The sequence below is a fragment of the Prionailurus bengalensis genome, chromosome B1 (genome assembly GCF_016509475.1).
Source record: "Prionailurus bengalensis isolate Pbe53 chromosome B1, Fcat_Pben_1.1_paternal_pri, whole genome shotgun sequence".
Lineage (NCBI taxonomy): Eukaryota > Metazoa > Chordata > Mammalia > Carnivora > Felidae > Prionailurus > Prionailurus bengalensis.
In genome coordinates, this window is record NC_057344.1 from 86,030,829 (window position 1) to 86,056,592 (window position 25,764).

The 25,764-nt window shown below is 36.6% G+C and overlaps 2 protein-coding genes across 5 annotated transcripts in view; both read left to right on the forward strand.

Moving 5' to 3' along the window:
• The window catches only part of MGAT4D (MGAT4 family member D), a 59,636-nt gene extending 45,090 nt beyond the window's left edge, over positions 1-14,546 (forward strand). For 3 of the 4 annotated variants that reach the window (XR_006295385.1, XR_006295386.1, XR_006295387.1), the window contains 3 exons: positions 3,702-3,809; positions 5,364-5,529; positions 13,448-14,546. Coding sequence is in view for 1 of the 4 variants with exons in the window: in XM_043568357.1 (XP_043424292.1) it covers positions 3,702-3,809; positions 13,448-13,456 (117 nt within the window). In the remaining 3 variants the exon portion in view is untranslated. The remainder of the gene's footprint in view (positions 1-3,701; positions 3,810-5,363; positions 5,530-13,447) is intronic. The other variant, XM_043568357.1, reaches the window with a different exon arrangement.
• Positions 14,547-20,385: 5,839 nt separating this feature from the next.
• Positions 20,386-25,764, forward strand: part of CLGN (calmegin) — a 50,635-nt gene continuing 45,256 nt past the window's right edge. The window contains exon 1 of the mRNA XM_043603910.1: positions 20,386-20,503. The gene's annotated coding sequence lies outside the window, so the exon portion shown is untranslated. The remainder of the gene's footprint in view (positions 20,504-25,764) is intronic.

Consider the following 25,764-nt stretch of genomic DNA (forward strand, 5'->3'; position numbering starts at 1 on the left):
ACAAAAAGAAATTTGTACTAGCTATATTAATATCAAAGTAGACTTTGGTGCCAAAACCCAAAAAATTTGACCAGGGATCAAGAAAGATACTAAAAGAGTCAAATCACCAAGAAGATATAACAATACTAAAAGTGTATGCATCTAATAAGAGAGACTCAAATACATGCAGCAAAAGATGACAGAATTAAAGAGAGAAATAGATTAGTCTACAAGTATAGTTGGAGACTTCAACACTCCTCTCTCAAGAACAGAACTGGTGCATAGAAAATCAGCAATGAGATAAAAGAATTGAACAACACCATCTACCATCTGGATTTAATTGATATTTAAAAAGCACTACGTCCAACAGCAATACAAAACACATTATTTTAAAATACATGGGGGTGCGCCTGGGTGGCTCAGTCGGTTAAGCGGCCGACTTCAGCTCAGGTCATGATCTCACGGTCCGTGAGTTCGAGCCCCGCGTCGGGCTCTGTGCTGACAGCTCAGAGCCTGGGGCCTGTTTCAGATTCTGTGTCTCCCTCTCTCTGACCCTCCCCTATTCATGCTCTGTCTCTCTCTGTCTCAAAAATAAATAAACGTTAAAAAAAATTTTTTTTAAATAAAAATAAAAAAATAAAATACACATGGGGACTCCTAGGTGGCTCAATTGTTAAGCATCTGACCTCAGCTCAGGTCATGATCTTGTGATTCGTGAGTTCGAGCCCTGCATCAGGCTCTGTGCTGAAGTGCAGAGCCTCCTTGGGATTCTCTGTCTCCCTTTCTCTCTGCCCCTCCCCTGCTCGCTCTCTCTCTCAAAATAAATAAACATTTAAAAAGAAGAAATTAATAACCGAAAGATAACTGAAAATCTGCAAGCACTTGGAATTTAAACAATACACTCCTGAATAAACCATGAATGAAAGAGGAAGTCTCAAAGGAAATTAGAAAATACTTTGAATAGAATGAAATGAAAATACAACCTATCAAAATTTGTGAGATTCAGCTAAAGCACTGCTTAAGGAGAAATTTATCCTAGAAGAAATCTTTACCTTAGAAGAGAAGAAAGATTTTGCATTAATAATCTCAGCTTCCACTTTAAGAAACTAGAAATAGAGAATAAAATCAACCCAAATCAAGCAGAAGTAAGAAAATATTAGCTATGAAGTCAGAAAGCAACAAAATTGAAAACATAAAAGTAGTTCTTTGAAAAGAGCAAGAAAACCAACAAGAAGATTGACAAAGAAGACTCAAAAACAAATTATCAATAATAGAGACTATCATGATACATATGTATGAGTGTGTGTGTGTACTAACAAGATATGTAGATTATATGCTGAAAACCTAAAAATGCTGATGAAAGAAATAGACATACCATGATCATGGATTGGATGTGTGTAAATGTGATATGCAGATAGGTATGTATGTAAGCAAGATGTTTAGGTTGATATGTAATGTTGGTATGTATATATGTACCTACCTACATATCAACCTAAACATCTTGCTTGATAAAAACATTATTTCAAAGTAGATCACCTATCTAAATATAAAAAAAACTTTAAAACCTTTAGAAGTGTAAAAAAATATCTTCAGGATCCAGGAGAAGAGTTCTTAGACATGATACTAAAACTATGATCCATTTTTTTAAATTACTAAATTAGATTTCATCAAATTCAAATCTTTTGTACTGTAAATTTTACTGTTAGAGGATAACATACCACAGACTATGAAGAAATATTTGTAAATTCCATATACAACAAGGACTTGTATTCACAATATATATAAAATTCCCAAAACTCAATAACAGGAAAATAACCCAATTAAAAAATAAGCACAACACTTGAGTAGACACTGCTAAGGTAGTTTCTCCCTTACTGCAATAAGCAATTAACTCAGCTTTCCTTTAGCAGAGCTAAAGGGGCATTTTGTGGGAAGCCAACATTTGATAATGCCATCTCATTGGAACTTCTATTAATAGCTTAGCAAATATTATCATATTTGCTGGTTTTTAACTCCTCAACTAATTTTATCTGACCTTAGTTTCAAATTAAATTAACTCTAGATTATTTAAATACTTTACAGTTATAAAAACAATCCTTTAATATAATACTTTCCTACATGTTTGTGCTGCGTAGAAATACATTTAAGTAAGCCTGCTGTTTAAAGATTGCAAAAATGCAATCTACCAAGTGGCAGAAGATATTTGCAAATAATATATCAGATAAAGGGTTAATATCCAAAATATATAAATAACTTATACAACTCAGCACCAAAAAACTCCCAACTAATCCGATTAAAGAATGGGCAGATAACATGAATACTTTCCAAAGAAGCCATACAGATGACCAACAGACACATGAAAAGATGCTCAACATCACTCATTATTAGGGAAATGCAAATCAGAACCACAATGAAATAGCACCTCACACCTGTTCGAATGGCTAAAATAGAAAAGACAAGAAATAACGTGTTGACAAGGATGTGGAGAAAAAGGAACCCTTGTGCACTATTGGTGGGAATGCAAATTGGTGAAGCCACTGTGGAAAACAGTATGGAGTCTCCTCAAAAAATTAAAAATAGAATTACCATATGACTTAGTAATTCCAATATTGGATATCTACCCAGAGAAAACAAAATACTAATTGGAAAAGATATATGCACCCCTGTGTTTATTGCAGCATTATTTACAATAGTCAAGATATGGAAGCAACCCAAGTATCCATCAAGAGAGGAGTGGATAAAGGTGTGGTATATATACAATGGAAAATTACTCAGCCATAAAAAAGAATGAAATCTTGCCATTTGCAACAACATGGGTGGACCTAGAGGGTATAATACTAAGTAAAATAAATCAGAGAAATACAAATACCATAATATTTTACTCATGGGGAATTTCAGAAACCAAACAAACGAAGAGATTGACAAACAGAACCTTAAATATAGAGAACAAACTGGTGGTTGCCAGAGCGGGAGGTGGGTGGGGAGATAGAAGAAATAGGTGAAGGGGATTAAGAGAACAGTTATCTTGATGAGCACTAAGAAATATATAGAATTGTTGAATCATTATATTGTGTACCTGAAATTGATACAACACTATGTTAATTATACTTGAATATATTGAGTATATAAATTTGAGATGGATTTTTATGAATTTTTAAGTATACAGTATGTAAAGTAATTCTCAGTGATCATAATAATTTCAAATGTTTGCTTGTAATATTAAGGGGTGGTTTCACAGGTCATCTTTCTTATTTTTATTTTTAATGAGATTAACCAAATCTTTTTTCTATAAAGCATAATATTGGTTGTTTTAATCATTTTTTTTTCTACTTAATACATTGAGGGGGGTGTAACAGTGTAGGAATTAATTAATATGAAAAGACAAAGAATAATATAGTCTGAGAGAATGGATAGAAAAAAAAAATTCATTTATGTTGTTGAAATAACAAGAAGGGAGTGGAAAATTATAGTTGGTACAGCAGTAGCCTGATTTTCTATGGCAGAGTTCAAGAAAATGCATGCTTTAACTAACACCTTTTTGTACCTCAACTTTTATTATTCTTATGAAGAAAAATCTAAGTAATAAAGTTTTATTTAATGTTTAAGTATTAAAATAGAACTCTGGCAAAAGCTAATATAATACAGAATTCTTCCATCCATAAAAGCAATAAAAAGGAGTATTTGGGTTGTTACAGAAGATTATTGTTTCTCTTTTTCCCCAGGAAAAATGTGCAGAACGAAATAAGCAAATTCGTATTCGATATAAACCTTCTCTTTTCCAGCATGTGGGTATACAGTCGTCATTCTCTGGAAGAGAACAATATTCCAAAGTAAGATTTTGAAATGTTACTTGAGTAATATATAATGTCTTGTGAACTTATAAAATATTGTTTAGGAAAGGAGAGATGGAAACATGAGAGAGACTGTGAAATATGGTTGTTTAAACATAGTTCATCTTACGATAGCTATATGTTGTGAAGAGCAATCATCTTTTCAAGACCCAAGTTGTCTGTCATGGTTAGAAAAATCTAGCCTATGTTAACTTCTTTGCCTTACTATTATGTAACAGCTGTGCAATTCAAGTAATGACTAAAAACATGTTTTAAAAATCATAGGGGCGCCTGGGTGGCGCAGTCGGTTAAGCGCCCGTCTTCAGCCAGGTCACGATCTCACGGTCCATGAGTTCGAGCCCCGCGTCAGGCTCTGGGCTGATGGCTCGGAGCCTGGAGCCTGTTTCCGATTCTGTGTCTCCCTCTCCCTCTGCCCCTCCCCTGTTCATGCTCTGTCTCTCTCTGTCCCAAAAATAAAATTAAAAAAACGTTGAAAAAAAAATCATAATATACTCACTATTTTAGTCTAATATTTAAAATTAGACAAGAATATTTCCAAATAAAATGTCCCTATTATTTAATTTAGATGTATCAACATTCTTATTTCAGATCACTATTTATTGTATCAACAAAAATTTGATTTTTTGGTATTGTTTGGTTTTTATCATTCTTAAATTTTCCATCATTTTTGGAAACAATGTTATTTATAATTGAATTAGCATCTCGGTAGGGTAGAAGAAGCAAAGACTTCAGAGTCAAAACACCTAGTTTTTAGTTATGGTGACCTATGTCCTCTGTGCTCTCTTCAGTCTGTAAGAAGAAGTTTAAATTCGATGATCCTTAAGATGTTTTCCACCTTTGAAATACTATTGACATCTCTCCCTTCATTTCTTCACACAACAAAGCAAATGATTGCTTTAATCTTTGGCAGTTGAAATGAGAGAAATGCACGTGCACATACTCTCATCATTTCATTCATTACTTATGATCAGCCCTCCTTCCACCTTTTCTACTCCTTATCTCTATATATTTATTGTACTGAGTTCTTTGGAACACTGCCTGAAACATAGTGTGAATTTAGTAGATGTTAGCTATTAGCTATTATGCAAGGTGAAATTCTAGATTGAAAGTATTCATTAAGCAAAACAGACAAGTGTCTGGTATATTGAAAATTTATGAATCTGCATGCAAAAAATAACACCATAAAAATACATAAAACATAGCTGCAGGTGATGCAGAAAGAAATTGGTCTATACCATTCTATTTGTTGGTGCTGTTATAATGGAACTCTTTTCTTCCATTGTATTTTTTTGCTTGATGAGCTGTTTTAACCTTACCTTTGTAAATTTACAACCGATTAAGTAGAATATTTATCTAATCACTCATATTTTAATGTTATAACCTAGCTTTTTACCTTTTTATACCTCACACCATGTAAAATAGAAATAAATAACAATTTAGTGACATGTCCAATGTGGATTGTATATATTTAAAATATATATTACTTTAATTATTATAATTATTTAATCATATTATTTTAAAATTTTCTAACAGGATATTTATTATTAGGAGTTTCATAATTCGAGTACCTTCTTTAAAAATGATCAGCATCAGTCTTTGGAAAAAATGACATAATGAGGATTAGTCTTAGTTCTCAACTTTCTTCATAGTGGCTAAGAGACTATCTCATATAAAAAATTAAGCCTTTGATAATATAGTGGTAAGTATAAAAATTGATATAAATATATAGAAAATTATCAGATATTTATTAGCTTTATTTTATAATCATATTTTGTGTATTTTTAAAACTTTATACATATAACTTTCTGATATACTCTCTAATATTTTGTTTGAGAATGATGAGTATTTTCCTTGTTATCATATACTGTACACATACAATGAATTTGGAGACAATAGATCTCAGTTTGAAGCTTCATTCTTATCAATAGATGCAACACTATGGATGAATCTCTAAAGCTAAATGAAAAAAGCCAGATGCAAAAGACTGTATACTCTGTGATTCAATGTGGAATTCTAGAAAAGGCAGATCCTGACATCTTATTATGATTTTAATTTGTATTTCTTTGATGGCAAATGATGTTGAGCATCTTTTCATGTACTAGCTGTATGTATGCATGTATGTATGTGTGTGTGTGTGTGTGTGTGTGTGTGTATAATGAAATATAGATATTTACCAAATATGGATTTTAATGAAATGTAGTATATAGTTTTTGAAATGTCTGAGTATTTGCCCATTTAAAAAAGTGGGTTGTTCACCTGTTTACTTTTGTTTGTACATACATGGTCTCTGCTTATGACTTGCTCTTTCATTTTCTTAACAGTGCCTTTCAATGAATGAAAAACTTTCACCTTGATACAGGTCACTCCACTCAAACCTCCACTCTGTCCATATAGTTATGTCATTGCTTAGTTCAGTATTCAATGATTTCATAATGAGAATATAAAACCTGTTTACACTTAAACTGCATGGTATGCTCTATTTTTCCTTTATTATGCAGCTTTTTTTGTTTTAAGTTTGCTTTATTTCAATGTACTTATCACTAATTCATCCTCAGATTCCCTGCAAATTATCTAAATCTGTTCCTGATGTATTGAAACATTTTAAAAATCATGGCTGAATGTTGAATATTGTTGAATGCTTTTCTGCATTTCTACCACTTCCTAACCTTGAAAAATCTCTCTCCTGCAGCCTCTGACCAGTTCTAGCATATATCTTAGGAACCAGGCAGTTGATTTTCCTGTTTTCTATATCTCAAATCTGTATCATTCTTGGTCAACTCATTTGTTTTAGTAAAGCACACTCCCCTCTTCCTGGTAATTTCTTGAGAAAGATTGTGTAGCAGGTAAATTCTTGGAAAACTAAAACATCTTAAAATGACTGCAGTCTATCAAACTTAATTGTTAGGTTGGGTAGGCAAAGGATTCTGAATTCTGATTTTTTAAGGTATTCAAGACTGTAACTGATGAAAAGTAGTTAAAGCCATTCTAATTCCTGTTCCTTGGTATCAGACCAATCTTCCCATCCGTAGATCTTTAAAACTTTTCTTCTATTTGAGATTCTACAATTTAATGATGATAGGATAGGTCTATTTTTATCTATTGTGCTTAATATTTGGTAGGGCTTTTTAATATGAAAACTCATGTTTCGATTCTGGAAAATATTCAGAAATTATTTTGTTGATAAATTTCTCCCTCTGTTTTCTATGCTCTTTTTAAGGAACCCTATTTCAAATGTAAGATTCCTTAGATTGATGTTCTCTCTGTCTCTTACTTTCTCCTTCCTATTTTCTTTCTATTTGCTTCACTCTCTGAAAGTTTTTCTGAATTTTGCCTTATATTCTTTTTATGAGTGCTTTTTTTGTTTTGTTTTGTTTTTTGGGAAGCAGGGCAGTTTTCATTGATTGGTTGGTTTGGTTGTTTGTTTTTGCTATTGTAGCTTTAATGTCTGAAGAACTCCTTTTGTTCTCCTAATGTCATTGTCCTCTTTTATAACCCTTGGTTTTTATTTTATGATTGAAATACTTCTACTTAACCCTCTGAGGATTTTAATATTTTTAAAATATTTTTTTAAGCTTCTTATTCCTGCATAGTTTCTATTTCCTCCAAGTTGGGTTGTTGTTGTTGTTGTTATTGTTGTTTTTGGTCTCTGTTCTTCAAGTTGAAGGATTTCCTCAGGTATGTAGTGATCATAGATTGTATGTTCAAAAGGAGAAAGGTGGTTGGAGGCCCTGAGCACATGGCTGAACCTGTCAGTTTCACTGTCTGGGGAGGAGTGGCTAGGCTCTTTCCCTAAGGAATCATCTGTTCGTGTCTCTAAGTTTTGCCTCATGGGCTAATTAAATTGCTAGAGAATCTGGGAGCCCAGTAGGCAAAGATAGTAGGGGTTTCGGTGTTCACTTTGTCAATATTCACTTATTTGTCTTGTTTATCATTGTTATCCTTACCCTGGTTTGAGTCTAGATACCCTATGTTTGCGTTTTCAGAGAATTACCCTTCAAGAGTGAAGAGAAGATCATCACTTCGCTCCATGGGGCGGAAGAGGGTATTTAGAGCTTCAACTACCTCAGACTTGCAAGCCAGTCTCACAGTTTTGCCCCATCTTCACCTCCATTTTTAGCAGTAGGGGGGTTTCTCTGCTGCAGATGGTACTTCTGTTTCCATACAGCTTTCACAGACCTCCATTCTGTTGCCATTGTTTCCCCTCCCATTCTGTTTGTAAGATCCTGTATTTTTAACTGACCCTGAAGGTTAAGTGTGACTTCTAGAAAGAGTGAAAGTAAATACTTGTGCCTGATTCACCGTCTTTATTAGGCAGCCTACTAGTTCATTCTTGAACTTTGACTCTTTGGCCTATTTGTTTTTTAACTTCCAAAAACAAAATTTTAATTTCCAGGACTTTCAGCTGATTCTTTTTATGTACACAGTACCCTTCCTATCTCTGAGACAATTAGTTACACTTAAACATTAGCACATTAGTATATGTGTAATTCGTTATTTTAACCACTTTCTATGCTTATTGTTAGTTCTGCATCATCGCCATCCTTCTCTCCATCTCCCCTGTTTCTCAGGGGAAAACTCATGCAGTACAGAATATCTTTCCCCACAAAGTGCCATGTTAGATTCTGTCAGTGAGAGATAGTCCCAGTAGATGTGGAAGACAGCAGAGAAGGTAACAGTTGCCTGCTGTGGACAGGAAATTGAGATCACACTTGCTGCCAGGCAGCTGAGATCATCTGCCGTGGTTTCCATATGACCCTCGTACTTCCAGATTTCCTGAACGTGCCTTCTTGACCTTTGCTCCCCCAATCCTTCCAACAATTGGGTTCACTTCCAGTTTGCTCCATCTACATTAAGTCTACTTCTTTATTCAGAATACCTCCAGTGGCATCTGTTTCCTTGACTGACCTCAGTTTTCCGCTGAATTGAGATTTTGTTTCCTGCTTGTTGAGACTCTCTGTTTGTTTCGTCTGTGAATGCTGACTCTGTTTTCTGTCGCCTTCCTCCACTATTGGTGGGAGGAATGGGGCAGTCTACTGCTGCTCCCTGTGCACACAAGCTTTTTTTTCTCAGTAGGGAAGACCCTTCTTGCTTCTCCACTGGAAACACCCGCACCCAGTGCCTCTGCTGGGGAATGGTCGTTTCTGATGTCTGCTGCTCTGCATAAGCACATATATTCCAACTGTGACTCTGCAGTTAACCCCAGGGCCCTTGCCTCTTCCCCTATATCCACTGTCTCTTGAGTTTGGGTCATCCTTAGAGCTACTCTCACCTTTTTAGTAGCTGGTGCCAGTGTGTTTTGGAATTTGAAATCCTCCCCTTCTCATCTGGTCTCATATGCTTTCCATCTGACACTCCCTCGGAATGATTTCTATGGATGGAAGGGTGTTCATGCAGAATTAACATTTGATACTTCAACGGTAAAAGGGGCACAATCTGCAACTATGTGAATGGAACTAGAGGGTATTAGGCTAAGCGAAATTAGTCAGTTGGAGAAAGACAAATATCATATGACTTCATTCATATGAGGACTTTAAGATACAAAACAGATGAACATAAGGGAAGGGAAGCAAAAATAATATAAAAACAGGGAGGGGGACAAAACATAAGAGACTCTTAAATATAGAGAACAGAGGGTTGCTGGAGGGGTTGTGGGAGGGAGGATGGGCTAAGTGGGTAAGGGGCATTAAGGAATGTACTCCTGAAATCATTATTGCACCATATGCTAACTAACTTGGATGTAAATTAAAAAATAAATAAAACTACTAATAAAAATCATCAAAATCTTAAAAAAAATAAAAATAAATTAAAAAGGCACATAGTATATAACCAAAAGTATGCATTATTTATATACATACCACTTCACCATGAAAATGTGCATTTCCATGAAGATAACCCTGCATTCTGTGAGTTCAATTAGACCTGCATCATGTTGTTTGTTTGTTTGTTTGTTTTATTTTTTTAGTGGGACTGAGGTCAGCAAAATTTGAAGAAGGTAGCGCAGGTAACAAATTTCCCAGGCAACTTCTTTATCTGTTACCCTCTCAGTCACCTGTCTTTCTAACAAGCTCCTTTCGGAAGGTCTCCCTTCTTTCCTGCAAGAACAGCAAGAGACCACCACCACCTCATTTTGTCCCTCCCACATTAGGAATTTGAAATGCCTTCAGCACCCTCCACTGCAACCAGATTTCCCTATCAAAAACAATTTCAGGGAAATCGGGAACTGTCCTTTTGCTAACATTTTTAGATATTTAAAATTAGGTGTTTCCAAACTGATGAAAGAGCTGCAGAATGGGTTACCCCTTCCATTTTCCAAAGGGTGCGTTTCAAAATGGAATAAAATTCAATCGTATCAGATTTTTAGCTTTGTTTATATTTATTAAGCAATATACATATATCCGGCTGAACATTAATAAAAAGAGCAACAATCCTCTGCATTTTCCCCATCCTTATCTGACTCACCAGAGGCAAGGACATTTAATCATTCTGGCTTAAATGCTTGGTAGTTTTCTTTATATTGCTAAATAATACACTTATGCTGCTAATTTTTATGTGTCCACATTATTTTTCCTGCAGTATAGATGAAAATTTAGATACTTATTCATTTTTATTATGTTTTAGTCAGTTTGGGCTGCCATAACAAAAAACAAAACACACGCACACAAAAAAAAAAACACAAACTGGGTGGCTTAAACAACAGAAATTTATTTATCACATTTGTAGAAGCTGGGAAGTCCAAGATTAGGATGCCAGCATGGGGGCTTTTGGTGAGAGCCCACTTCCTGGTTTGTAGACAGCTGTCTTCTGACTATATCCTCACATGGCCAAGAGTAGAGAAAGGTCTGGTCTCTTTATCCCATTATAAAGGCACTGAAGTCATTCATGAACATTCCACCTTTTTGACCTAATTATCTCCCAAAGGCCAAAGGCTATATTTCCAAATACATTGAGGATTTAGGCTTCAACATACGAATTTGAGGAAGGAGATGCAAATATTCATTCAGTTGATGGGATATTATGACATTGATTATTTTGCCCCTTTCTTTTCTGAGTTTTCTTTTCTGAAAGAATAATCAAATATTAAGTTTACTGAATTGATCTTCTATATGTCATAGCTTTTATTTACTATGTTCTATCATTGGTTTTTCTATGCACTAGGTGGATTCCTTGACTAGCTTTTCTAATGAATGTTTACTTTATTTTTATTTTATTCCTTTTTCCCTAGCATCTACTTGTGTTGTGGATACAATTATTCTCAAATCTCAGAATACTATTAGATCTCTTTATGAAACATTTTTATTTTTTTTTAAGTTTATTTATTTATTTTGAGAGAGACAGAGAGAGTGCAGGAAGGAGACAGGCAGAGAGAGAGTGGGACAGAGAAGCCAAAGCAGGCTCTGTGCTGACAGCAGTGAGCCTGATGTGGTTCTTGAACTCACGAACCATGAGATCATACCCTGACCCGAAGTCAGATGCTTAACCTACTGAGCCATCCAAGTGCCCCTTATGAAACATTTTTAAAGTTCTCTTCTGCATTCTGAATGCGCTGTTTTTTCTGTGACCAGAAAAATCTGCTTGTCTATTTTGATCTGTCTGTTAGGTTACACACTTTCCTCAAATATTTAGTGATTCTTGGTTGTCTGGTGGCAAATATGGGTAATTTTAATTCCTCTCCCTCCCCACTCCTTTCCCCACACTGCATTTATCTTCATATTCCTTTATAAAATTGAAAGGAATGAGGCTTCCTGAGAGTTTTTGGTACATGGATAGAATTTGTTGGCTTATGGCCACCATAAGTCGGTTAAGCTCCGACTCCGGCTGAGGTCATGACCTTATGGTTCATGAATTCGAGCCCCTCTGCTGTCAGCACAGAGCCCACTTCAGATCCTCTGTCCCCAGCCCCACCCCTTTCACACGTGCGTGTGTGCACTCTTGCACAATGAATAAACATTTAAAGAAAAAAACTCTGTTGTAGAGTATGTGGGTGACTAGGCTGTGATTGTTTTCTGTTGGAGTGTTTTTTTTCCATTTTTTGTTTTCCCAGTGGTTTGAGTGAAGGGGCACCAACATCGCAACCTATGTCCCAAAGAGCTTTGTTCTAGGACATAGGTTCACCCAGTGCCTGCCCTAGTTGCTAGTTACATCTGGGTGGCTCATTCAGCTTTCCTTAGAGAAGACTATGTGTATCAGTTGCCTGGGGCGAAAAGGCCTTGCAGCCTTTTCAAAACAGCCTTGCAGTTCAAAAATAATAATAATAATAATAATTTAATAAAACATTTATCTTGGTGATGAATATTCTAAGTTTTAAATTTTTAAAAATTTTGCCTGCCATCAATTTAAATGTTCTTTATCATTTCATGTTCTACGTCTATAATAAACATAAAAGAGATTTAGAAACAACTAAAATATTTCTGTATGAATAATTTCTGAAAACTCAAATAAGATACTTAGTTTTTCTATTAGTTGGTAAGCAAGAGAATAGTGTGTTTTTATAATTTGCCAGCGCTGCATCCTACATGAAAAGGTATTTTTGTTTTACTGTGGCTCACTGAGCATAGGGCAAAGTGTTTCAATGTGTTGAAGTAGGGTTACCAAATAAGATACAGGATACTTAATTAACTTTGAATTTAGTTAAACAATCACTTTTTTTTGTATGTGTGACCCATTTGTTTTATTGCTGTTGCTAAATCTACTAAGCCTCGTTGGAGGTGATGGAGGGAAAGGAGGTAGATAGATATCTCCCATCAAAATGCTTTAATTGAATTATTTGAGTTTATGCCTTTGACTTTTACTGAATAACAACATATGGCATATTTGCATGTTTTTCAAGACTATTATTTAAAGTTTTGTTTTGTTTTTTTTTAATGTAAAGATACATGTGACAACTTTCTCTTAATTAGAAAAAGGATATTCTTTCCCAAGGAGTAGTCATGATTTCTTTGGCCCATTGTGGGTATTTTTGTTCCCTTTGACTAATAAGAAATTCAAAGCTAATTTAATATGAAATGTAGTACTCATATTTTCTTGCATTCACAGCAAAATTTCTCCAGTTCTAATTTTATATTTAGTCTCTGATTTTCTTTCATATATTAGTGTTAAAAGATTATTATGTTTCAATTTTATGTTTATGTTTCAATGTTAAATCTTTCCTATATTTATTTATATTTTAAATTATAAAAATAAAGTGAATGTTTAAAGATATCTGGATATTGTCATATTAGGGACATCTGGCTGGCTCAGTAGAGCATGCAACTCTTAATCTCGGGGTTGTGAATTCGAGCCCCATGTTAGGTGTAGAGTTTATTTAAAAATATTTGTACCTTATCTATAACAGTTGGTTGGCTTTAGTGATAATCCCAGGTATCCCAGTGATGGAAATCTACTTTCAATAATTTTAACACCATGATGGTATAAAAATTGATATTGTCTAATACATCTTAAGAATCATGTATTTGCCAATTTAAATATTCTTCTCTACTTATAAGGTAAAAGAGTGGTCAAAAGGATAGAATAAAGAATGTTATCAAAATTTTTCATAAAAATAATTATATCCTTGTGAATTAATTAATTTCTATTTAATTAATTTTCTAGATACTATACATTTCTTGTTTTTATTTCAGAAAATATGAAGATAATAAGCATAACAAGAAAAATTCTGTAATACATTGGAACCTCAGAAAAGCCTGATTTCTCATGGCATCTTTCAGAAATTATAATAATGAAAATGCATAATTATATAGAAGAGAATTCAGAAATTAACACACTTGTAGGTTTGAAAGTGTTAAGCTCCCTCTTATGTCAAGGAAAATTACAGTGTTTATTCATGATGTTTGTACCCTTACTATTATAATTTAATTAAAAAAATAGTAAAAGCAGAGAAGTTTTTGAAAATTGAGAAATGAATTTTGTTGACGTAGTTATGCTATCACATAATCTTAATAAATAGCTAATAGTTCACAAACTTGTCATGGACAGGTTCTGTGTAAATTTGTATATGTTCTTATCCATTTTGTTAGGACATCTAAAGAAAGCACAATTTAAGCCTGGGTCTGGCAGTGCCACAATATCTTCTTGTCTTTTAAATAAGTGCATTTAAAACTATAAACCTACCCCTAAAGTGCTGTTTGAACTGGTTTACCAACCTCTTGATATTTATGTATTCCGATAGTCATTCAGTTCTAAAAGATTTTGTAATTTCTCTTATTATTACTTTCTTAGCTCATGGGTTATTTGGGAGTGTTTTCTTTTTTTTTTTTTTTTCTTCAAATATGTTGGTTTTTGCCATCTTTTACTGTTGATTTCTCATTTAATTACATTGTTCTTAGTGGATTTTTATCTGTGTGGTGAGATTTGAGAATTATTAAGAATGCTTATGTTTCATGTGAATTTGAAAAGAATGTATAGTGTCTGTAGACTCCCTTTTAAATATGTTGCATTCATTTGTTTCTTATAAATGTGCTTTGTGCTTTGAAAACGTCTTCTTAAATATTCCCAATTATTGGGTGCAGAATTCTCTTATATCAGGCTTTTTAATTTACTTATTCAGGTTTTTAAAATTCTTCCTAATTTTTGTCTGCTTGATTATCAGTTTCTTATAGGAGTCTATTAAACTCCACTATTCTTCTTGTTATTCTGTTGAGTTTTATTTTATTTATTTTGAGAGATAATAAGAGATATTTCTTCTTCCTTCTTATTCATCAATAAAATATGAAAATTGTACTTCCTATTGTGTATTACCTATCCTTGAGTGCCAAAACTTTACATATTTACCTCAGTATGAACTGTGTCACATACCAACATATAAAAAGAATATGAAAGATGAACTGTTCACATGTGTCCATTTCAGTCTCCTCTTTTAGAAAAGAAGAAGCAACATGTCAAGTATATTTCAGTGAATCTGGGTTAGGGTGATTGGTGGGGGGAGAAGAAGAAAAGACATTATATGGATGTTACCTGTGGCAGATGCTAGAAGAAAAAAAAAAGAAGTTGAAGAGAAGCCTTAAAGATTCAACACAATAACTGTTGCCCTTAATGAAATGATTCCAGAACAGAGAATTTTGGCAGTCAACACAAAGCATTTCCAGAAAATGTTCATAGTGTAGCCAGGAGAGACACCCCCAGTTTCCATCCCCATCTCTTCTGCCCAATTGCTGGACGTTTGGACCATTTCACTCCTCACCCATGGTCCCTGGACTGAGGTGTCTGAGAAAGGGGTGATTTGGAGAATCCCTGACACTCATCTGGGATATAGCAGAGCAAATAGCACTTATTGGCTGTTTTGGGCATTGTTTTATAACATTCATACTGATTTTGCTTTTAAAAGTCACTTTCCCTCAAGCATATGTATGAAAGCACATGATATATTTATGCCCTTGGCTCAATATAACAGATGAGTTTGTAGAAACCACATTCAGACAAATTTCTACTGAAATCTTTTTTTCCCCCCCTCAAACACTACTTTTGAAGTAAATAGAAGCTCTGCAAACTTTGGAGACATGATAGGTAAAATTCCCTTTTACAAAAAATTCAAGTATTGAGATAAGCTACCAACAACTCCACTATTTACCATTGAAGTAAACAGTAACATGGTAATATAACTAATATTAGCAGTAATAGTAAATGTGACTACACTCTTGGGGAGAGGGAGAGAGTTAACCCTCTACCAACATAGGTGTATAAAAGTATCTCAGGGTTTGTTGTACACTCTTAATATGGACCGTCCACCCTGTGGCAGAATTTCAGTAATTATCTGGGCAGGGATTTTCCTATGAAAACTAATTACATTTTTAGATGTTGTCTTATTAATAGCCAGTCATAGGCAACAAATTATGAGGAAGTTTATGTGAGCTGATAGGTTTTTGTTTTGCTGATACTAGTTTTCTTTCTAAAAGCCCAGATAAAATGAGGATTTCTTAGAATGCAGTTTACCAAAATTGATGTGAGTAAAGACAAAGTTTAAAAAAAATTTTTTTTAAATACGAAATTTATTGTCCAATTGGTTTCCATACAACACCGAGTGCTCATCCCAATAGGTGCCTTCCTCAATGTCCATCAACCACTTTCCCCTCCCTCCCACCCCCCCCATCAACCCTCAGTTTATTCTCAGTTTTTAAGAGTCTCTTATGGTTTGCCTCCCTCCCTCTCTAACTTTTTTTTTTTCCTTTCCCTCCCCCATGGTCTTCTGTTAAGTTTCTCAGGATCCACATAAGAGCGAAAACATATGGTATCTGTCTTTCTCTTTATGACTTATTTCACTTACATAACACTCTCCAGTTCAATCCATGTTGCTACAAAGGGCCATATTTCATTCTTTCTCATTGCCAAGTAGTATTCCATTGTGTATATAAATCACAATTTCTTTATCCATTCATCAGTTGATGGACATTTAGGCTGTTTCCATAATTTGGCTATTGTTGAGAGTGCTGCTATAAACATTGGGGTACAAGTGCCTGTATCCCTTGGGTAAATTCCTAGCAGTGCTATTTCTGGGTCATAGGGTAGATCTATTTTTAATTTTTTGAGGAACCTCCACACTGTTTTCCAGACCAGCTGCACCAGTTTGCATTGCCACCAACAGTGCAAGAGGGTTCCTGTTTCTCCACATCCTCTCCAGCATCTACAGGCTCCTGATTTGTTTATTTTAGCCACTCTGACTGGCATGGGGTGATATCTCAGTGTGGTTTTGATTTGTATTTCCCTGAGGAGCAGTGAGTTGAGCATCTTTTCATGTGCCTGTTGGCCATCTGGATGTCTTCTTTAGAGAAGTGTCTATTCATGTTTTCTGCCCATTTCTTCACTGGATTATTTGTTTTTCGGGTGTGGCGTTTGGTGAGTTCCTTATAGATTTTGGATACTAGCCCTTTGTCCGATATGTCATTTGCAAATACCTTTTCCCATTCTGTCAGTTGCCTTTTAGTTTTGTTGATTGTTTCCTTTGCAGTGCAGAAGCTTTTTATCTTCATGAGGTCCCTATAGTTCATTTTTGCTTTTAATTCCCTTGCCTTTGGAGATGTGAGACAGAAAGTTTAAACCAATAAATTTTCATAGAAGAAACAGAAATTTATTGAGAAATTATAAGCACAAAGAGCCACCAGGCCCAGATGATTGCACAGAGGAACTTAACTAAACTCCTAGAAACCAGATAGTCCCAATGTTTTAACATTGTTTCAGAGTATGCAAATAAAGGAAAATTCACAAATTCTTTTAATGATGTAAGTATAACATGAATACCTGGTCCTAATAATGATAGCACAAAAAAGAAAACCACAGACCTATACCATTTATGACAACTGATGCAAAAATCTTAAATGCAATATTAGAAATAAATTCCCAAGCCACGTTAAGAAAACAACATACCATGACCTGGTTTTTTTAATACCAGAGGTGCAAAAATCTGGGTAGGATTCTTACTAATAGGTCTAAGGAGAAGAATCAAATGATTACTTCCATAGATGCTGAAAAAAGCCTTTGAAAAAAGGGAAGACCTATTTTCAATAAGAATATTGAAGAAAATTGCAATGAATGGATACTTTCTTAACATGATAAAATTAAGGGCCAGATAAAAAACACATATGAAAAATGCATGTCTAAAAGTATGTCTAAAAAATTACTTGTTTATATGAAATTAGAATCTCATGGGGTGTTGTGTATTTTAATTTGCTAAATCTGACAATCATAAATACAAGGTATGTACCTCAATCCTAAAAATGGTTCTTTATTTAATGGGGAAACACTGGAGGCATTTCTACTAACATCAGAAAACAGAGCAAATGATCCCCTGCTATCTTCAGGACTGTTAAATTGTTCTGGCAATGTTAGCCAGTGAAATTTGATAACAAAAAAAGATTATAGGCATAAGAATTGGAAAATAAGTAAAATTCTGCTTGAAGAAGTCAGGGGACTTAATAACAAAACTAATTCAAATAAAATAATTTAGCAAGGAATCAGGATATAAATTTGGCATTCAAAAATCATTAACTACTTGGGTGCCTGGGTGGCTCAGTCAGTTAAATGTCAGACTCTTGATTTCAGCTCAGGTCATGATCTCAGGGTCGTGGGATCAAGCCCCACGTCGGGCTCTGTGCTGGACATGGAGCCTGCTTGAGATTCTCAGATTCTCCCTTCCTCTACTTCCCCCTCCCCCACTCCTGCTCATGTGTGCACTCTCTCTCAAAAAAAAAATTACATATATATATGTATATATAATATATATATATATAAATGAGTAACTTCTTAAAAGTGAAAATAAATCCTTAGATTATGTGATGAATGAGAAAATCTCTTTTATAACAGCAGTGAAAAAGATTCAGGAACAAACCTAGGAAGAAATGTACAAAACCAGGAAACCGTTTGAAAGTGATGGAAATATCCTGTATTTTGATTGTGGAAGTGATTTCAAAGGTGTATACATACACCTGTCAAATTGTAAACTTTAAATGAATGATATTTATTGTATGTAAATCTCAATAAAGTTGATCTAAAGGTAAACTACTGTGTAAAACCTATATGAGGAAGGCTATGAAACTCTCCTAAAGATGCAAGAGGAGACTCAAGCAAATAGACCTCTCTCTTCTTGGACAGGATATCTCATCAAAATATTAGTTCTTCCTAAGTTAACTTAAAATTTCATTGTGATTCCAATAAATAACGCGAACAATCCTTTTTTTCCTGGAGGTTGGCATATTGATATTCAAATTCATATGGAAAAAAAAAAACCCATTCAGGAATATCTAGAAAAGCACTGAAAAGGAAGTGCTAAGAGGGCATCTGAAACAACCAGATACTAAAACATTTTTCAAAGCCTCTATAATTAAAATAGTGTGATACTTTGTGCTAGCACTACACAAATCAGTGAAATAGAATCGAAAGTCCAGAAATATACCCAAGTAAATATGGATATTTAGTAAATGATAAAAGCAGTATCTTAAATCACTGGGCAAAGAGATATTCTGATGATATTGGGGCAACTAGATAGCCATTTAAAGAAATAATTACATGTTACAGAAAAATAAACTTCAAATAATAAACTTATAATAAAAAGTATAATAAAGTATAATAGTATAATAGTATAAAAAACTATAATAAAAAAGAAATAATAAAATTATATGAGTATTAAAATATAGATGAACCTGGAGTAGGGAAAGGTATTCAATGACTCAAAATCTGGACGCAATAAAAAGGAAACATTGTCCTTATGCGTAAAAATTTATCCGACCTCACAAGTAAAAATCAAAACCAGGGCAGGCGCCTGGGTGGCTCAGTTAAAGTGCTGGATTTTAGCTCAGGTTGTGATCTTGCCATTCCAGAGTTCAAGCCCTGTGACAGGCTCTGTGCTGACAGTTTAGAGCCTGGAGACTGTTTCAGATTCTGTATCTACCTCTTTCTTTCTCTCTGTCCCTCTCCTGCTTGTGCTCTCTCTTTCAAAAATAAACATTAATTTTTTTTTAATTGAAACTACACTGAGATATCAGTCATGAGGTTGACAAAAATTCAAATGCTTGACAATGCATTCTGTTGGGTAAGGTTATGTGGAAAATAAACACTCTCATACACTGGAAATACAAAATGATAGAAGTCCTAAGGAGAGGATTTGGTATGCATAAGAAAACTACATAGCATTTAAAACCACATTGAGACATCATTGATTGGTCTCTAGAAAGACTAAGATTGACCATACTATGCAATAGTGAAAATGCAGTGTAACTGGAATTCTCATACATTCTGGTGGGGATGTAAAACAGCCATTTTGGAAGCTTGTTCAGCATTTTTTAAAACAGTTAAACATATGCCTACTATACATCCCAAACATTCTAATTCAGTCAAGATTTGCTATAAAATATTAGAAAAATATGTATGATCCACTATCCATGAGGCAAAGAAACTTGATATTCAATACTACCTTTATGTTGTATTTTTAATTTTGGTGTGTTTGGTTAAAAGTACACACTATGAGAGAGATGGGCCTGGATTTAAACCCTATTTCCACCATTTGTTAATCATAGATTCAGGCAAGTAATTATCTTTAGTTCCTTCACTAGGGTTGTGATGGTTAAATAAAATAATGTAAAACCCCTGGAGTACAGAGAACACAATAAATATTAGCAATTTTAGAAAGAAAATGTGTTACGTTAACATTTAATACGTCTATACTTAACCACACACCCACACGAAATAGGAAGCCTCCCTGCTGAGCACAACGACCTCTTTTAACATCTAGAACTCTAGGAAAGGCTTGGGGTACTAACTGGACACTGTTCAAAAATGTGAGTTATATAAAACTCAGGATCCATTTATGTGCAATAGCAGGCACTACCCCTCTGATTGCAGAGAGGGCAGGGAGGAGAAACTCTTCGGGCTAAGAGGGAGGAATTCGTGCCCGGCCAGCCCACTTCACTCCTGGACCTCCGAGCGGGCGCGAGGCCCAAGGGCGCGCCTTACGGCGGGCCCCGCAGCTGCAGCCTCCCCTCGCTGGGCAGCGACCCCTCCGCGCCAGTTGAGCCTCCACGCAGGTGCGCGCGGGCCGCCGCCTCCTCCCTGCCTGCGGCCGCTCGCGCATGCGCAGTTAGCAGTCGCTTCTGGGCGGCCGCCGGCGGGATTGGTCTGGGGAGACTCGGGGACCAAGTGGCAGCGACTCGGACATCTGAGCTGCCACTGCTGAAAACGGGCCCGCAAGACAGGTGCGTGGGCAGTACGCCACTTTCCTACTGCCCTTTGCGCTCCGGCTAGAGTGAGGAATCGGGAGTCATTGCATTTACGCCCAGGGCGGGGATTCCTGGGCCGCACCCCTTTCTTTGGCGACCTGCCAGGCTGAACAGGTTGGGGCCAGGTGAGGGAGTGGTTCTTGAGTTCTGGGATGGAGGTGTCCCGAGCGAGGTTCTTGGGTGGGCTGTCCTGTCCTCGGGAGGAGAAAAGCCACCAAGGGCGGAGGGAGTTGATGCCACATCGGGTCCGTTGGGTCCTCCCGAACCGCTGTGTCCACCTGCTGCGCTGAGGCGGGGGCTGGGGCGCCGAGGAGGCTGGTGTTCTCTGCCTCCAAGGCTTGCGCGGCCCCAGCGAACCGAGTCCGTTATTCCAGCGGTTACCATTTCAGCCCCATTCCAAGCTCGAGCCCCGGTGCGCGCTCCCGAGGGGTGTGTGGAAGGCCGGGGCGTGTCAGGGCGCGGCTCACCCCACCCACTAGTTTTAAAATCGTGAGCAATAACAAAAAAGGCTCAGTTTACGCAATTCCCAGCTTTGTAAAACAAACAGATTCAACCCTCTCGGTAGTGGTGGCCTGTAATTCCTGGCCACTCCCTAGATGCGCTGCTTGGAGCCCGGTGTGTGCCTCCAGGGACTGAGCAAAAGAGTTGGGTTGAATCCAGTGAAGCCCTAATTACTATAGACTCATTATCGCCTAAAGCCTGCTTACGATCAATCAAGACATTTTAGCTGATATTATTTTAGCATCGCCCAAGTAACAAGAAGGCATTTGCTTGGGATTTAAAATCAAGTGTCAATAAAGCTCAGAAGGGGAGGGGGTGGTGCAAGAAGCGAGAAAGTAAATTGAATGGCCATGGGAAGAAGTCTCAAATTAGAAGAGTTAATTTTTTTTGAAAATTTTGCTGCATAAAAGCCATCAAAACCCTGATGTAGTCGTAAGATTTACTTAAAAACTTTTTAAGAGGGGCGCCTGGGTGGCTCAGTCGGTTAAGTGTCCGACTACGGCTCAGGTCATGATCTCACGGTTCGTGGGTTCGAGGCCGCATCGCGCTCTGTGCTGACAGCTCGGAGCCTGGAGCCCGCTTCTGATTCTGTGTCTCCCTCTCTCTCTGCCCCTCCCCTGCTCACACTGTCTCTGTCTTTCAATAATAAGTAAACATTAAAAAAAAAATTTAAAGAAATTTTTTTAAGAAAAAATTTCTTAAAGTTTTTACACCACTCTATGTCATTTAATCACTCGAGGTATCCTTCCTTTTGGTCACCTTAAGTTAGCCTCTCTTCACTTTACAGTTTTGCCTTCATATTTAATTGGTTTGGTCTTCCAGTACCATGTAGACCTATCCCTGATGCCTTGGAACAAGATAATCGATATTAGGGTTACCTGGGTGGCTCAGTTGGTTAAGCTTGGGACTCTTGATCCTGGCTCAGTTCATGATATCATGGTTGGTGAGTCGGCCCCATCTCTGGCTCTGTAATGACAGCGTGGAGCCTGCTTGGGATTTTCTGCCCCTCCCCACCCCTCAAAAATAAATAAACATTACAAAAAAAAATTTTTAATGTTTTTACTTATTTTTGAGACAGAGAGAGACAGAGCCTGAGCAGGGGAGGGGCAGACAGAGAGAGAGACACAGAATCTGAAACAGGCTCCAGACTCTGAGCTGTCAGCACAGAGCCCGACGCGGGGCTCGAACTCACAGACTGTGAGATCATGACTTGAGCTGAAGTCAGACACTTAACCAACTGAGCCACCCAGGTGCCCCATAAATAAACATTTTTTAATTAAACAAAGATAATTATATTATCTAGTTGATAAAGTTAATTGTGTATGAATGATGCAAGTATGTTGATGGATCTCTAGAAATTGAACAGTGTTATAAGTTAGCCTTACTGCTTTGCAGGACCGAGTTTTAGTGCTCTTAATTAGAAGCTAAAATTGTCCATTTTAATAGACCTTTAAATCATGTAGTTTAACTCTTTCACTTGGCAAAATGAAAAACAAAACAAGCCCAGAGCAGTTTTAACCTCTTGCCTTTTTAATAATAGAACTAGAAGCTTGGTGTGATAGTGCCAAGTTCAGTGTATAACTTTCTGTTATATCATCTTGTAGTTGGGTTCCTCCTGAAGCTGCAGGACAACTAAGACTTTAAAAATAGTGACTTTGAAACACCACTTTTGAGGCATACCAGTGTTGGGGGAGTCCTCAGTGAAGCTGAACAGCAGAAGGGCCTCTCAGTTATAAGATACAGCGTACAGAAAAGTATTAATGTGTTACAGAGTTGAGTGTTGGAGAGAAAGAAAGGAGTTTGAAAAGGACAGAATTTATGCTGAGCACTATGAAGAACTACTGTACATTTTTATAAACAGTAAGACTTGTTTTCGAAAACTCATGCTAGAGAGAAGGTAGAGAGGATAGATTTGGAGATTGGCAAGACTGGAAGTGAAGAGGCAAAGTGGGAGTTTGTTGATCCTCTTCAGAAATGATAGGTTCCTAAATCAGGCTGTGTCGTGGGTATAGACTGAGGCATTTAAGAAATGCCCAAATGCGTTCAGTTGCCAATGGCATAGGGGATCAGTAAGAAACAATAGTCTTATGATAATGACAAAGTAACTTGACTGATTTAGCTGACTGGAGGTATGGTTAATGGAAGCAGAGCGTTCAGGAGATAAGAGAAGCAGATTTGGGTGGAAAGCCCACGTTCAAATTAGCAGAAGCTTTGGGACACCCTTGAAGATGGATAGTGATTTGAAATCAAGGAGTGCTTGGGAAAAAAAAAAATAGTTACAAACAAGGAGGGGGGGAGGTAAACCACAAGAGACTCAAATACAGAGAACAAACTGAGGGTGGATGGGGAGGTGGGGGAGAGGGGAAAGTGGGTGATGGGCATTGAGGAGGACACTTGTTGGGATGAGCACTGGGTGTTGTATGTAAGCCAACTTGACAATAAATTATATTTGTAAAAAAAAAAATGAGTGCTTTTTGAGCTGTGGGTAAGATTTGGGAGTCCTTACCTAGCTTTTATAGGTAGAAATCAAGAGTATATATAATGTAAGAAGAGAGCCTGGGGATGGAACCCTAAGGAATAGCAACATTTACAGAAGATTGGAGAAAGTGCCCATGAAGGGGGCAGAGAAGATGAAGAGAATCAAGAATCAGGAACAGGGACGTAAAAACCAAGGGAGGAGATGACTCCAAGAAGAAAGCAGTCAGGAGAACAGTAGGCAATAGAATTAAAAATGACTTTGTTAGTAGCATCAGTTTCAAAGAAGTTGAATCAAGAAGCTCAGGAATGATAAAAGTATTAGTTTTCATTGCTGCCAGAACTTATCCCACAAATGTAGGATCTTAAAGCAATACAGATTTATTTTCTCACAGTTCTATAGGCCAGAAGTCTGACACAGTCTCACGGAGCTAACATCAAGGCGTAGGCCAGGCATCACTGTTTACTAGAAGCTCTGGGAAAGTTCTGCTTCCTTGTTCATTCAGGTTGGTGGCAGAACTCTGTTTCTTGTGGCTGTAGGACTAAGGTTCCTGTTTGTTGACAGTCAGCTGAGGGCTGTTTTCAGCTTCTAGAGACTATTCACATTGCTTGGCTTACGGCCCCCTTCCTCCGTCTACAAGGTCTCTCTGGTGGGTGAAGTTCCTCTTACTCTTCAAATCTCTTCTACCCATCTCTCAAGGACTTTCTCTTCTACTTTTAAGGGCCCATGTAATTAAATTGGGCCCACCTGGATAATCCAGCATAGTCCCTCTATTTTAGGGTCAGCTAATTAGCAACCTTAATTCCATCTTTAAAGCCCTTTTTCTATATGAGGTAACATTCACAAGACCCAAGGATTAGGGTGTAAATATCTTTGGGGGGGGGGTCATTATTCTGTATACCGTAGGAAAGTAGAAGTATTATTAACAGTTAATGAAAACATACCTTCTAGCTTTGTTAAGGAGAGGAGATACCTAGATACATTTATGTTATCTGGCATGTGATAATTATAGTTCCGATAGTAAGCCAATTATCTTCTTAAATGTCTTAAAATTTATATGAGCACTGTAAAATTTTAAAGGGTCATAGTAATGTAAGGTATTACCATGAAGTTGTTAGTTTTTATATTTTTATATAGGCTTAAGCTGCTTTAAAATCTTTGCTGGAAAGATTTTAAAAGCCATTTAAACTATATATGCATAAGTCATAGTTTGGATACACATAAAAAAGGGATTTTCAAGTAAAAAACCCACAGAAACCAAAATATATGTCTAAAGGATGGAAGAGAAAATATTTAACTTTATATTTAATAGGCTTAGAACTTTATTTTTTTAATAGTTATTTAATTATTATTTTTGAGAGAGAGAGGGAGCACAAGCAGGGGAGGGGCAGAGAGAGAAGGTGACATAGAATCTGAAGCAGGCTCCAGGCTCTGAACTGTCAGTGTAAAGCCCAATGCGGGGCTTGACCCATGAGCAGTGAGATCATGACCTGAGCCGAAGTCGGATGCTTAACTGATTGAGCCACCCAGGCACCCCAGGCCTAGAACTTTAATGTCATTTGTTCTAATCTTAGAGCCTGAGTAAAAGGAATGTATAGCCTGAAACTAGACCTAACTTTGAGTCTTGCCCCTTCTATTTAGTGGCAGTCTGTATTCTTAGGTAAGTTACCTATCTCCCTGAGCCTTGCTTTGCTTATGTATAATGGGATGCTAATGCCTTCACCACAGAGTGCTGCAAAGACTAGAATGACGTTTGTAAAATAGTATGTACTCGAGACAGCACTTCTTACTCTTCTTGCTCCACTCTTCCCCTTTCAGTTCCTTCATCACGTGCTGCTGCTTCCTTTGTCCTTGGCCTAGGGAAATCACCCCTCTCTATCCTTTACATCACACCTTAAATGTAACTTTCTCAAGGAGGCTTTCTCTGACCTTTCCCCTACTATGCAAATTCAGTTTCCCAGTTACCAACTCTTAGAACTTATTTACTTTTCTTTTTTTAAAGATTTTATTTTTAAGTAATCTCTATACCCAGAGTGGGGCTCGAACTCACAACCCTGAGATCAAGAGTCTCATGCTCCACCGTCTGAGTCAGCCAGGCACCCCAGAACTTATTTACTTTTCTGTATTATAGTTTACCTGTAATACCTGGGTTATTCGTTTGATGTCTGCTTTCCATCCTAGACTAGAAGCTCTTTCAGATCAAGGCCTTTCTATGTATGTTTTGCTAATTACTGTAAATTCAGCGTCTAACATAGTTCCT